The 14,824-nt window shown below is 38.4% G+C and overlaps 1 protein-coding gene across 1 annotated transcript; it reads left to right on the top strand.

Annotated features, from left to right (window-relative positions):
- The first annotated feature begins 1,005 nt into the window (after positions 1-1,005).
- Positions 1,006-2,471, top strand: LOC147639331 (12-oxophytodienoate reductase 2-like). The gene is made up of 2 exons (XM_086783226.1): positions 1,006-1,223; positions 1,321-2,471. The coding sequence occupies exons 1-2, from the start codon at positions 1,127-1,129 to the stop codon at positions 2,040-2,042; spliced, it is 819 nt and encodes a 272-aa protein (XP_086639352.1). The 5' UTR covers positions 1,006-1,126; the 3' UTR covers positions 2,043-2,471.
- The last annotated feature ends 12,353 nt before the right edge of the window (positions 2,472-14,824 follow it).

Genomic DNA, 14,824 nt, shown 5'->3' with positions numbered 1-14,824 from the left:
ATGATTATGATTTATTTTTGAATATATTTCATGGTTGTAGATGCATGTAGTGGGATTGTGTAATGATATATACTGTAATGTACTATGAGATGGTTTAAAGAAAATAGTTTTTAATTTTGTAAAGGAATTCAGTTTTTCTTTACCAAGCGTGTATTGATGTGTGTATTAATGCGTGTATTGATGCGTGTATTATTGCGTGTATATACACGCGCTGATAAATGCCAATATACACGCGAATTTAAATGCCAAAATACACGCGTCGGATTCTATTCAAATACATGCGCGACCATACATGCCCCGGAATTTATCGCGTGTATGAAACGCGTGTATGGCAGCATTGTCTTGTAGTGCACTACTTTGGGTGAACATAATTTTTGGATCCCTTCCACTTTTTCTCCAAATATCTCGCTTCCAATCATGATTTATATGCCTCCTCTTCCTCGAGTTCCATGAAAATCATTGTTTTATTTTATATTCAAAGTGGCTTTTTTGAGGATTAATAAAATGTTGTTTGGGTCTTAAAAATGAAATAATGACCATTTAGGTGATGAGCATGCACTATGTGATTGTTGTTATGCATCATCAGAGTCAGATGCATGATAAGCATGATGAGTGTAGAATTAACTAATTTCTTTAAGTTTAGAATTTTGCTGGCAACATCCCCATGTTCATAGGTTTCTTGCAAGCGAAGCCAAATTGCACGTGCAGTGGTCAGTGTTCTTACCGCCTGTTTTTGTGTGTCCTCCATGTGTAAGAGGATTTCCAATCTCGCATTGAGATCTCTTTTCTTCCAGTCGTTAATCGCTTGTGTATTGGCTGCCGTCGCAGGGTCTTCTTGCGTGGGGCAGGAGATTACGCCATTCACCAAGGCAAGCAGGTCTTGTTTCTCCAAAATGATCTCCATCGTCATTCGCCAGGGTTGGTAATTCTTGTTGTGGAGTTTGTTCACCTTATAAGATTATTAAGTTCATGATCTAAGCTCAGATTAATGGTGTTGTGGTTTTAGATTAGCAGCCTAAAGGATAATGTGCTGATTTTAGATTACCAGCCTAAAGGATGTCCTCCATTATCGTCCACTGGGCGGAAGGTGCCCAAGAAGTGGTCCATAAGACTGCCGGAAGGGGTTATGGCGGAATACTCACAGCCCCGCGCCCTCGAGGTCCACGAGATCCACGCAATTGTCGATCAGTTCCGGCAGGCGGCTAGGAATGCTCGCCGGGCAGGTAAAGTGAGACGTCGATCACTACGTCCATCTTTTAGTTGGTCGATACGGGCCCCTATAAATGATGATTTAGGGCCAATGGGTCGCAAATTTTGCAGGGTTCGACGGGGTGGAGATCCACGCCGGACACGGTTACCTGGTGGACCAATTCTTCAAGGACGGAATCAACGACCGGGCGGACGAGTATGGAGGCGCCGTTGAGAACCGTTGCAGGTTCGGGTTGGAGGTGCTGGAGGCTGTAGCTGGAGAGATGGGGGAGGAGCACACCGCCATCCGAATCTCGCCAATAATAGACCACCTCGGCGCCATCGACTCCGATCCGGAAGCCCTTGGCCTTCACCTCATCTCGGAGCTCAACAAGATGAAGCTGGCCTACCTCCACTTAACCCAGCCGCGCTTTACCAAGGAGGGAGTGAAGGACACCGTAGAGAACTGTCTAGTCTTCAGCGAGGCCTACGAAGGAACGGTCATGTCGAGTGGAGGATACACACGTGAGTCCGGCATGGAAGCTATCCGCACCGGGGAGGCGCATCTAATCTCTTACGGGCGGCTCTTCATCTCCAACCCGGATCTACCTTTGCGTTTCGCTATCGACGCTAAGCTCAACGTGTACGACCGCTCTACATTCTACACGCATGACCAGGTGAAGGGTTACTTGGACTACGCCACGCTCAATTCCAAGGAGGTGGCGGACGGTTGGTCGAGGAAGAATCTTGGCCTGCGCAGGAAGCTGGAGATCAATCCCACGTGCGGCAGAGTTCTCGGAGATCTCTCGTCACCCGGCACGCCAGTGGTGGCCGCAGCGTCGCCGAGGTTTTGAAATTTTAATATCACGTGCCCCTAAAGAATGTTCAATTTATTATTTTACTTGGATTTTGACGTGACATGGTGGACTATGGTTTTCTGGGAGGCTCAAGACTCTATGCTCCAATGTAGTATGAAAGAAAGAGTCCTCCTCCCATCAAAAAAAGTTCATCCAACACTTTTTTTCGATGCTTGTTGCTTTCTAATCCTACGCAAACCAAGGTTACGCTACTTTTGGTACATTAGACCACAATGTTTCTCGGTGATCCACCTGCCCCAATTGTCTTGCCTCTTGCCTATCTCCCACTAAAGGGTATGGTAAAGTAGTTTGCTGGCCCCTGCTTTCACTTAGATTGGAGAGGTGGGGTCGAATGGAGTGATTTGAAAGAGAGCTTTCTGCATAAGATGCGGCTTAAGTAGGGGATCCTAACTCGTGATGATTTGCTAATATTTTGGAGCTCGAGGATATGGGGTGGATGGTAGAACCCATCGTGTCAGGATCTTGGTGCTTAACTGGCTATCCAGTGGTTCCTTAGGGTAGAGAGTGTTTGTTGGGAAATCAAATGAAGAAGAGGGAAAGTATTTCTTAGTTAATGGCATGGTAGTATCATCCTTTGTCTTAGTATCATAAATGCTAGATAAATAAGAGGTTATTAAATTAAACACCGGATAGCTATTTTCATCTTATTCTTCCCTTTTATACCTATCCCCATCATTGACAGGTGGGGATGGTTTCTTTGTGGTAAAGAGAAATCATGTGGAGCATACAAATCCCTTCCTTAGAGAATAAGGAATACTCAATGTGCACTTGGTTGAAATCATAGATTAATGTTGTTAATAAGGTTTGTAAATGTGCCCAAATGAGATAAAAATTTCTTAAAATACCATAAGGATTATATATTTTACTATTATGGATTAGCTGGTGCAGGTGGGTGTCCCAAGCCTCAACCCAACTATGTGTTAGCATCCAATTCAAGATGTCTTATATTTTAGGAAAGGGGGCTATAAAAGAGTTTATATTAGAGGGTTTCATTAGTTCTATTGGTTTCCCCCCCTCTCGCTGAAGTTAGTTGAGTTAAATAGTACCTTACACCAAGATCAAAAGTTGAGGGGGATGAATATACATGGAGTGACCCTCGTTGAGTTCAAGGGGCCCTATAAACGCAATCATTATAATGATAGGATTGGCATAATGTGTAGTATCCTAGTAAATGAGCACTAGATACCCCTGAGTTAGTTCCTCGCTGAGGTTAATGTTATTGACATAGAGGGTTGGTGAAGCAAGAAAGAGTAAAATGTTTTGATGAGGGAGCACGAGAAACCACTCGAAGGTCAACTAGTGGGACTACCCTGTCCACTAATCTGGTGTAAGTATCTTCTTGTACCACGACGTGTTCTGTGTGTGGATATAGATCTTGCTAGAGAGCGGTGAGACTTGTTCTTTGTGAGGAGCCAAAGCATTGGCTATAACGAGCTTCTTGGAGCTATAGATTTTGTAGCACGAGTACATCCTTGGACTTCTAAAGCACCATTGTTTCTGCCTACAATCTTGCTACTATTCTCATCACTCTGTGGGCATCAAGAAGCTATTCATTTACATGAGAGAGATAAACTATTGGTGTTGAGGTATCCAAAAACAAAATGGGCTAGCAATCCAAATAAACATGGCTACTCTAACCTTGATCGAGGAAGAGAACATTGAGGCAAAGCCTACTTGGGTCCAAGTTGGACTCTCTCTCAATGGAAGGAAAAATAACTAATCTCCTCAATGATTGACGCAGGAGTAAGTCACAACTTACACTCGTACGAGACATGGGTGAAACTAAAGGAGCCAGAGTTGGAGCCAACATCAGCAAAGTTAAAAGTGTGCGATCTTGGAAAGTTTATAGGTTAATGTTTCCACCAAAAATAACCCTTGGCCTTGTAAGGTTTTGTCATGCCTGACACATTAAAAGAGGAATTGTTGCTCAAAAGAAGTTAGGTCTCAACTCAAGGGCTTCACCACAAAAAATGTTAGTGTACCACGTGAGTTCAGCACAGGAGGTATTTTTTAATTAAATACATTAAGAAAATTTAACAGGATTACATTAACATGAGGGGTTTTTTTATTTAACTTTGGAGAAAATTCCGTTAGTTCATAAGCAAAGAGTGGTTGTTTTATTGGGGAAATTTTTTTTGTTAAGGGGTTTTTTTAAATACCGCTTGAACGCACGTGATACCTAGGGTTTTCTGGTAGTTCACCCCCCCGAGGGTCTCAACTATGGGTTATGAAGTAAATTAGGAGTAAAGGATTGCACACTTGTCACATCAGAGTGCTACATAGATATATATTGCCACTACGGAATGCCTTAGACTTTGGCAACAATCTCAAATCTGAGCAATCTGCAACCACCTAGAATGTTACTATAACTTCTTGCACCAAACATGTCCCAAGTATCAGAGAGAAAATAAGCCACACTGCATGTAAGAGAAAAGTAAGAGTCCTATCACCATGATTTTGGTTGAATCATGGTTGTGATTCTTACATCTATACAATCAAGCCGCAAAGAATGGGCCAAAACTAATATTTTCTAGAGCCCTAGCGATGTATTGTGATTGGTAAGGATGGGATCACATGATTTTTAATCTTCTCACCTAACATGATTGCACACAATGGTTCACGGTCGTGATAACGGGATTGTTGATATGATCATGCCAATTATTGGCATGATTAAGGCATGGATTCCAAGGCCAATAATATGGTGCCACGTCTCACATGCATTTTGACCTTGAGTTCTGTGATCCCTTTTGTCACATGCACTTCACCTCCATCTGCCATGATCCCTTTTGGCTATAAATAGATTTGTGCTATTTCTATTTGCATTGTTTTCTTCATTTTTTGAGTTTTCATTGATTTTGATTGTGCATATGGTTGTGTTTGCCTGTTGTCTAGCACATCATCTAAGTATTCTGTTCACAAATTTTCATCAGGTAGCACGGCATGTCCTTTATTCCCTTTCTTATTTCCTCTAGATTGATTCCTATAATATGCTGGTAAACTGGTAAGCCATAAAGTTTAACATGCACAATTATCTTTTTTTCCATCTTGTGTTTCAACACGTCCCCTTCCATGGATACACACATTAATTGTGGTTCTCCCAAACCTGTCTTGATACTCTTCTCATCCCTCACACCTAAAACTATGGTTCCTAAGAAAACGTGACTATGCAGTCTGCATAATCACACCCCCATCTAATATAATTTTATAATCACGGTCTAAGAACCATGTCAAAAATGAAAATTAACCTCTTCACATTGACATTCAAGGTGTCAATGGATACCCTTCACCACCTTGATCACTAAATTATTGCTATTAGCTTATGGTCTTCCCAATCGTATACGACGACTAGCTTCTATAGTCTTGGTCAAGATACCACGAAAAGAAATTTATTAGTACTTTTACCTGCCCATTTTCTTGAGGGTAGTATGGTGATGACTTTTAGTGCACCATTAAATATCTAGTCATAGCAGATGTTCAATGACCTCATTAATAAAATGGGAACCCTTATCGTTGTGTGACGAGCTCTAGGGGACACGTAAACCTTGACATAATATGCTCATATAAGAATTTGGCAGTTGTATGAGCGTCCGCCTTTTGTGTGGCTTTCTCTTCTACACACTTTATGAAGTAGTTTGTGGCATAATGATATACCGAGCTTGCATTTTTTGTGTAGCTAGACTAATGGGTCCAACAAAGTCTATTCCCCATTCCTCAAACAATTGTTGTTGCACAATGATCACAACCCAAGGCATGCTATCTTATCCATGGGGAATATTTAGTGGTATCATTCATCATCATAGTGTTTGAAAAATTCCATGGCATCAACAAACACGGTTGGCCACCATAACCCTACTTGCAAGATATTCCTTAGTGCTGTTACTTTGTCCACAAGATGTTCACCGAAACTTCTATATGACCTTTTTCTAAATTGGTTAGGAACTCATCTTCCCCGACACACCGTCTTTGCACACGATCGTTATCTAGCTTATACAATTGACCATGTATCAATTGATAAGGTGTTGTCAACTTAATAAGTCATCACATCCTATCCTTGTTCAATTGCATGTCGTGGAAATGTATAGACAAGATATTTGAAGATTTATTCACTCCACTTGGGTATGAGATCTAATTTGAATAGAGTAACATCTGGAAGTTCATCGTCAGCACCAGTGTGGGAGGTTCTCCATTAAGTATTCTGGACATGTGGTATGCTAGTACATGTTGTGAACCTTTCCTTATGGTGGTGATAATAAAGTCAAACTCCATCAGTACACTAGAACAAAAGTTAGCACAACGGGCCCAAAATGAAGTGTTTTTCCACATGCGTTGCTTAAATGATGACAAACATCGCTTAAGAGATGCATTTTAAATGGGAGAATGTCGCGTTGCAAAGACCGTCGTAATGGGTGTCTCATAAGTGATGCATAATTATGTATCGTGTAAGCAACACTTGCAAACTATAATGCGTTTTTAGATTAGATATAGAAAAGGAAAATTTAATGTCGTTCGGCGGCGGCAAGTGCTCTAAGTTGAGCACCCATGATAAATGAGTTGAGTTTTACTCAACTAGAAAGTGAGTTGTTGGCTCACTTAAAAGGAAAATGCGCTAATGATCCTACCTATCAAGGAATTACTTGCTTAAAAAAGAAATTTTTTATAAAGATTAAAGAAAATGTGAATAGAGAGTAAAGAAAATGCAGCTCCTCTTGTGATAAAAGGGTGTCACTTAAAAAAGATAATGGTTCAAAGGAATCACTTAAATAAGGGTCAATAAGTGAAAAAACTTGTTGGAAAACTTTTTCCATTGATAATGGGTATTTTTTATATAAAGGTTGCATTTGTGTACCAAAAGAAGAAAATATTTGTGAGAATATTTTACTAGAATGTCATGACAATCCAAGTGTGGGGCTCCCGAGAATTCGTAAGACCTATGCACTCGTTAAAAGAAAATTTTATTAGGAAGGTTTAAAGAAGGATGTCTAGAATTATGTTATAAAATTTCCTAAATGCCAAGTCAATAAAGCTGAGCGCCTAAAAGTAGGTGGAATATTACAACCACTACAAATATTTGAGGGTAAGTGGTAAAGTATTTCTATGGATTTCATAGTAGGACCACCTTGAACAAGTAGAGGGCATGATTCACTGTGGGTAGTAGTGGATAGGTTAACCAAGTTAGTATAATTTATACCAACTAAAAAAGAAGTAAAAACACTAGAATTGGCTAGAATGTTTATCCATCATCCATATAGATTGTGTGGATTGCCAACATATATAGTAAGCAATCGAGATACAAAGTTTATAAGCCATTTTTAGAATGAAGCGTTCAAAAAGTTAGACACCAAACTTACTATGAGTACATCTGAACATCCACAAAGCGATGGACAGATATAGAAAGGGTTAATCAAGTCCTAGAAGATATGCTTTGAGCATATGTTAATCATAAGCAAAACAGCTGGGATGAGTATCTTCCATTATTGGAATTTTCTTATAATAGCGCTAAACATTTTGCTACTACTGGTTTTAGTCCATTTATGCTAACGTATTTCAACCTAGAGAACCCATAGCAGTTGGGCTTTTTTTTTTTAATTTCACAGTGTAAAAGACTTTCTCAACAAAGACATGCAAGAAATGTTAAACGTTGCAATGTTAAAAAAGTGCAGTCCATCATTCTATTAGTTATGCGAGGTAAAAGAAGACCAGTTAATTTTGATGAAGGTGATTTAGTTTATGTAAATGTTTCTAAAAAGTCAGAAACTTTAAAAAGTTCCAAATTTTCAAAGTTAATTCCAAGGTATTGTGGTCCTTATACAATACTTAAAAAAGTTGGAAGTGTAGCTTACAAGGTAGCTTTACCTGAAGGATCTAGAGTACATCCTATGTTTCATTTGAGTAGACTGAAATGCAAGATGGGAAACAATAATAACATCATTGGAAAGGAAGCAATAGTTGATTTTATAGAACCACCTATTCTTCCACATGAGCCTGAAAATATTCATGAATATCGAGAAAAGAAAACTAGACATTCTATGTTTAAAGAATGTTAACATGGAAAGATAGACGAGAGAAGGATCAACTTGGGAAAGAGTGGCTACACTAAAGAAAAGGTTTCTTGAGGTTTTTTTTTGGACAAATTTTTTTTTTGGGAAATGAAATATCATGAGACTAACAAGAAACACTAAGGTAAGACTAGGAGAGATTATTTATATGTAAAAGGTTGCATATAAATAAAGTTCAGGGGATTTTAAATATGAAATACCTAAGCAATGGTTAATAGGCATCAAAGTTAAAGTAAAAAGGGAAGTAGATGGTGCACAATGGAAGCCCAAGGGACACAGAAGTAGGTGCCCCCCCTTGTAGTGCTAGTTGAAGAGGAATTGGACAAGGAAAAGGCAATGTCTAGCCATTGAAAGAAGGTCAAGGGGATGGAGTTAGAAGTTCATGCACTACTTAGGCCTATATAGCCATGATTTTAGGAACTATTTGGGATATGGTTGGGTGGAGGATCAAAGTAATAGTCTTCCAAGTCATCAATCTTATAATGCAAGGAGCATTACAAGTTCAAAGGCCTTGTGGCAATGCTTCATGGAAACTTTAGGAAGAGGGGTCTCCTTCTCAAGAAGAAAATTATTAGATGCTAGTGACCTATCATCATGCATGGAACAACCACTATCCACACCCATGCATCTATGAAAAAATATGAAAGATAATGTGATACATAGGATTCATAAAATGCTTATGTATCTCGTTTGGCAAAATTTATTCCCAATGAAGCATGAAACCCTTAAGGAAAATGTAGTTGAAAATATTTGTTTAGTGATACAGTTTTTCTTATCCCTCTTAGGCATGAATCTATCATGTGACGAGTGTCCTAAAGAGGGGGTATCACAAAAGCTATTAAAATCCCCGAGGAAGTGCACACTCAATTACAGGTTGATCCGCAACCTTTAAGGTCCACATGATCACATCATTACCAAAAAGGCACCTCGTTAGCAAGGATATTATACTTTGTGGCACACAAGGGCACCACAATTTTGGTAGGTGAAGAATAATATGAATGGCCTTGTCAATAAATCGCAATTTATGTTCCCTCGATAATCACATGTGAATCAAATGAAGTAGAATATGCATCTCACATCAATATATCCATGATTGGAAAGTCCAAAGGTAAGAATTCATGCCAACCCGATTTAACCATGCACTCATTCCAAAAACAAGTAACATATATGGATGGATTGTGATGGGTATGGCTAGATGTCCACATTTAAATGATGCACCAATAAAACACCCTCAATAAGCAATACAATATTACAATGGACATGATAGTATCACAATCAACCTCAAGAAGGAATGAGTCATGTACCTAGGTCCATGTACCTAGGTCATAAGAGAACGACCAAGTTGACCAGTGTCAAAAAATTTGACCAGCTTAGAAAGAACAAAATATGAATACAATGATAAGAAATAAATAATAATTAAATAATATTATATTGCCTACAATAGGAGCTACTAGGGTGATTAAAAGCAAGGAACCTTGAGAAGGAATGATTGATGTACCTAGGTCACAAGAGGACGACCAAGTCAGCCAGTGTTAAAAATGCTAACTAGCTTTGAAAGATCTAAAATATGTGTATATGGAATGATAAGAAATAAATAAGCATGAAAGAAAATAGGAGTGCCCATAACAGAGGCTGTTAAGGTGATTAAAAGTAAACCAAACATTAAAAATAGGGAATGGCCACTATGGGGGCTATTTGGGAAAACAAGGAAAGTGATGGAGGAAAAACAAATAGCAAAAACAAGGAATGCCCACTATGGGGCCTATTGGGGAAACCAAGAAACCAGGGGGGAGGGAGGGACCAAACAATAAAGTGGTTCAACATGAGGGTTAAGAAATTATATGTGCAGAGGTCGCAAGGGAGCGAGGTTATGAGAATGATATGAATCTCATCCAGTTGAAATCTCATACACTATAATAGAATGAGGGTATAGTAGCAAAAAATATGTTTCTTCAAAACTCAATTTTACTTATGTTAGTTTTATTATGTTTTAGCATCATGTTACTACAAACGGTGCCCATGTGCAAACGGAAAGTAATGGAAATGTGAGAGAAGAGGGTGAAGCTGAAAAGAAGTGATAATAATCATAAGAGGACCTTAATGTAGCCCTTAACTCTATACATTTTCATTATGCTTTATTTTGTATATGGCCATATGGCCAAAGGCCTTACCATTGGCCTTATGTATAAATCTTTCAATTTACCAATGAATCAAAACTATTTTATGTTCACTTCCTTCTTTTATATTTTCAAATGTTACTATGTTACTATCTTTTTTGTATTCTTTAAAAACAAAAAGCTAGGGTAGACTGGGGGTTCCTGTGATGACTCCCCAATCTACCCTAGCTTTTTTTAAACCAATTTGTATTTTGTTGCTAAAGTAGAGCAAAATATCGCTACCCAGCAATAATATGTGTGCTACTGAGCGATATTTTGCTATTAAAATCGATGTTTCGGTAGAGATCTTGTTGGAGAAAAAATAGCAATGTCTATAACAATAAAATACCCAAAAATTTCCCAATACTTGTAGTTAAGCACACGTGGAGCATGTATAGCTCTAATAGAAATGTATATTAAAGCATGCATAAAGCATACATATGGACCATAACAATGAAAGCCTACAATCATAGAGTAGAGGCAATGCATAGGCATAGAAGTCTCTCATGCATATGGACCAAGACAAGAAGACCTACAATCATAGAGGAGAGGCAATGTATAGCTATAGAATCCTCTTATGTATTCTCTAAGCACACATAGAGCATGTATAGCTCTAATATGCATGCATATAATATACGTATTCTCTATGCATGTACAGCTCTAATATGCATGTATAGAACACATATATTCTCTATGCATGCATAGAACATATATATTATCTATGTATACATAGCTCTAATATGCATGCATAGACCATACATATTATCTATGCATACAAAGCTCTAATATGCATGCATAGACCATACATATTATCTATGCATACAAAGCTCTTATATGCATACATAGAACATATGTATTCTCTATGCATGCACATCTGCATGCACATCTATGCTTTGTCCATGCTCTATGCATGCATGTTAGGCCTTGCATGCTCTATATTATGCATGCATAGAGCATACATATTCATGTATGTATATTATATCTATGTGTATGCTCTAATATGTATGCTCTAATATGTATGCATATAGGCCTCTTATACATAATATCTCTATTCATAGAAGCCACTTTATGCATAGAGATCTCTATGCATAAATGCCTCTTTACACATAGCACTCGAGGGTGTAAAATTAATAGAAAGGGTTTAGGGCTTAGAGCTTATCTGAATATATAGGAAGCGAAAGGTTTTCAACCGAAAAAAAGAAGACTGATAAACACACGAACCATAAACATAAAGCTTATTGTAAAAAAAATGAGAGAGAGGGTTGCTCACCTTATATGTAAAAATATTTTGTAAGAATAAAAAAGTTAAAATATGAGGTGAGATAAAACATAAACTTAGATATGCCTTACTAATTAGTAAAGACACTACAACACATCCAGGCAGGGCATTAGCCTAAGCATAAGACTTCTGTATGAGGCTCATACATTTGGCTCATGCAGTAGGCTCATGCATAATGTATGAGCCATATAATGCATAAGCCTCATGCAACATTAGACACGAGACTCATGCATGAGGCTTACATATAATGCATGAGGCTAATGATTTCCTATATGCATAGAGGCTCATGCACATAACCCTCTACGGATAAAAACTTATGAGGCTCTATAAATAAGCCTCTGTGTAAGAGCTTCTATGCACTGAGGCCTCTATGCATAGAAGCATTTGAATGAGCTTCCATACATAGAAGCTCATGAGGCTCTATGCATAAGAATCTAATGCATAGAGACTTATGCATAGGAACTCATGAGTTTCTATCTAGAGGCTTATGCATGAGCTTCTATGCATAGCCTTTATGCATGAGGCTTATGCAAGCATTAGCCTCATGCATGCATGAGTAATGCATGAGCTTAATGCATTTGCCTAAGCCACATGCATTAGGCTAATCCTTGCAGCTCATGCATAGGCTTGAGCCTCATTATTACAGCTCGATTTACCCACATTACTTATGCGCCTTAGTATTAGCATGTGAATGCACTCTTATGTTTTAGAGACACATTTTCACATATTTGATATGAGACATTACATGAGGGCAGTTATATGCCTCTTCTTGTACATGAGAGAGAGAGGAGTTATTCATAAATGAATGAATGAAGATGGTTCTTGGTTGTTTCTCCTTCTATATCTCTTTGTTTCTCTGCATTAATGTGTGTGTGTTGTGATGGTGGTGAGTGTGTTTGTCTCCTTGCCAGTACACTTGGTGATCCTCTAGGCTCGGGGGGTGCACTACTAGAAGGAGACCCTAAATATCACGTGCATTCAAGGGATATTTCAAAAAACCCCTTACCTGTGAATTTTTCATGAATAAAATGACCCTTTTTTCTTTATGGACTTACGAGTTTTTTTCTCAAAATTGTTTTACAAAACCCCTTTTGTAAATGTATTTCTGTAAATTAACCTTCAAATTTAAATTAAAAAACCCCTTCATTTGAACTCAGGTGGTATACTTACATATTTTTAGGTGAACCCCCTGAGCCTCTGGGTTTTAGCCCGTTGAGTTTCGAAGATGTGGATGCAAAGCCATGTTCAGATGAGGAGATGTTCAAGCACAAAGCCGACCGGAAGGAGTTGAGAAGGTAGTGTTGGAAGAAGGAGGACATCAAGAGGAATAGCCCAAGAGCCAAAGAAGCCAAGACTATCCCGAAACCACACACCAAGAAGACCCAATTGTTTGCAAGATGCTAACATACTCAAATCCATAAGAGGTATGGCACAATGCATGTTGTTAACAACTTTGTTTGCAAGTTCTCAAGTAGCCAAGAAGCTTGAGCCGAATCATAAGAATCATTAGGGAAAATTTGGACTCACTTTTGGGCCTTTTAAGCTCTTTGCGATTCTAGGGAATACTCCATAAGGACCAATGAGGGTGAGGCTTCCGTTACACGGAACTTTTGAGATTACGTTTTGGTGGGGAGTCCATAACTTGAGCATAAAAACTCAAAATTTGTTGAAGGTTGGTGCATTAGAATCCTCTCATCAAGATCTTTCCAATGATATGCTACATGATATAGTTTTGAGGTACTATGGATAGAGTTATCCCACGATCCCTCTTTTCGTAATAGAATGATGACTTAGCATTTCTTAGAGGGCCCAAAAATGACTCCACATTTTTCCTAATGTCGAAGATGCAAGGTCCTGATATGTCGATGAGGTGTTATGCTTGCATGACAAGCACATATGTGGAGAACATGAGGTAGTGGAGAAATTCCTTTTTTATCTTGTAGATGAAGATGATGTGACTGATCAAATTCAACCTTTAGTATCTACAAACCGCATGCTAGAAAGTCAAGCACTATGCAGTCCATATTTATGTCACAAGAGGCTAATTCAGGTGTCATTCTAAATGACCTGAAGATGGAGTATTTCCAAGTGGGATTGGATATTCTAGAAAAAATATATGTACAACAATGCTATCAACTTAGATTTTCTTTTGAAGATGATTTGGTAGTGTTTCAACCTATGTCAAGTTGCCTATCTAGTTGGGGACTCCATTGCAGCCTACCAGTTGTGGCAGTTTTTGAGAGCTTCAAAAGTGAGTCAAATGGAATGACATGGATGATGTGAGATGGCTGAAAGTTAGTCTTATGGTTGGTTTATACCCACCTAAAATAGTTTTTGATTTTCATATGTCTAACCAACCCATCAGAGGGTGTTTTTTCGACCAAAAAAGTGATTTTCTATAGTCCAAAACTAACAATTATGCATTGGAAGGTGATGTTTTAACCATAGATGTGTTTTTCTTCAATAATATTCTTACTATTGGACCAAAAAAATTTGTCAACAACTCCAATTTGGGGTGCATCAAATCTCTATCGGCAGCAATTTATGATGTTCTAGGAAGAAGTCCAGCAGTCCTTGATATACAGCCAATCCCTGATATACAGCCAGTCCTTGATGTTCTAAGAGTTCAACCAATCTTGGATATTTTAGCAGCTCAAATCATTGATCTTGAAGATCAAAAATCTAAATTTGATATTTGGTTTGTGATGTTGGAAGGTCAAGAACTTGAAACAGAAGAAGCGCAAGAAGTCAAACCAAATAGTTAGATGATTGAGCCCGAAGTGTCAAAATTCGACTATGAAGGTCAAGAAGTGGTTCATACTAATGTTTTGTATGTTTCATCGATGTTAAGAAATAGATTGATGCTTTGTTTCATGCTCATGGAAAGTATTTAGATGTGACACATGATGGGCTTTATACTTTCCATGTGGAGGAGTTGGTTCTATGTAAGCTATGCTTTCCATGTGGCTAATATGCATTTTATGGATATGATCAAGTATGATGGATATGATGTTTCATATGCTAGAAAAGTGGAGTGTTTCAGTCCTATTTTAATCAAACTATTGATTGATATCCATGGTTGCTGTGTCCAAATTTCAAAATTGGGTTTTTTGGAGGTGCATCCTGAAGTTCAAGGTTTTGAAGATGTTGACATATTATGATGGCTTGTTCCATTAGGGAAAAAGGGAGCTCATTTTGGGGCCTTTTACGGTTTGGAAAAATAAGCTCTCAACCAATTAACAGAGGGCCAACGTAACGTTGGAAATT

This window comes from Cibotium barometz, chromosome 4, assembly GCF_041138505.1.
Source record: "Cibotium barometz isolate CiBa-2024 chromosome 4, ASM4113850v1, whole genome shotgun sequence".
Classification (NCBI taxonomy): Eukaryota; Viridiplantae; Streptophyta; class Polypodiopsida; order Cyatheales; family Cibotiaceae; genus Cibotium; species Cibotium barometz.
Note: the sequence above shows the minus strand (reverse complement) of the source record. Positions and strands in the feature narration are given on the sequence as shown.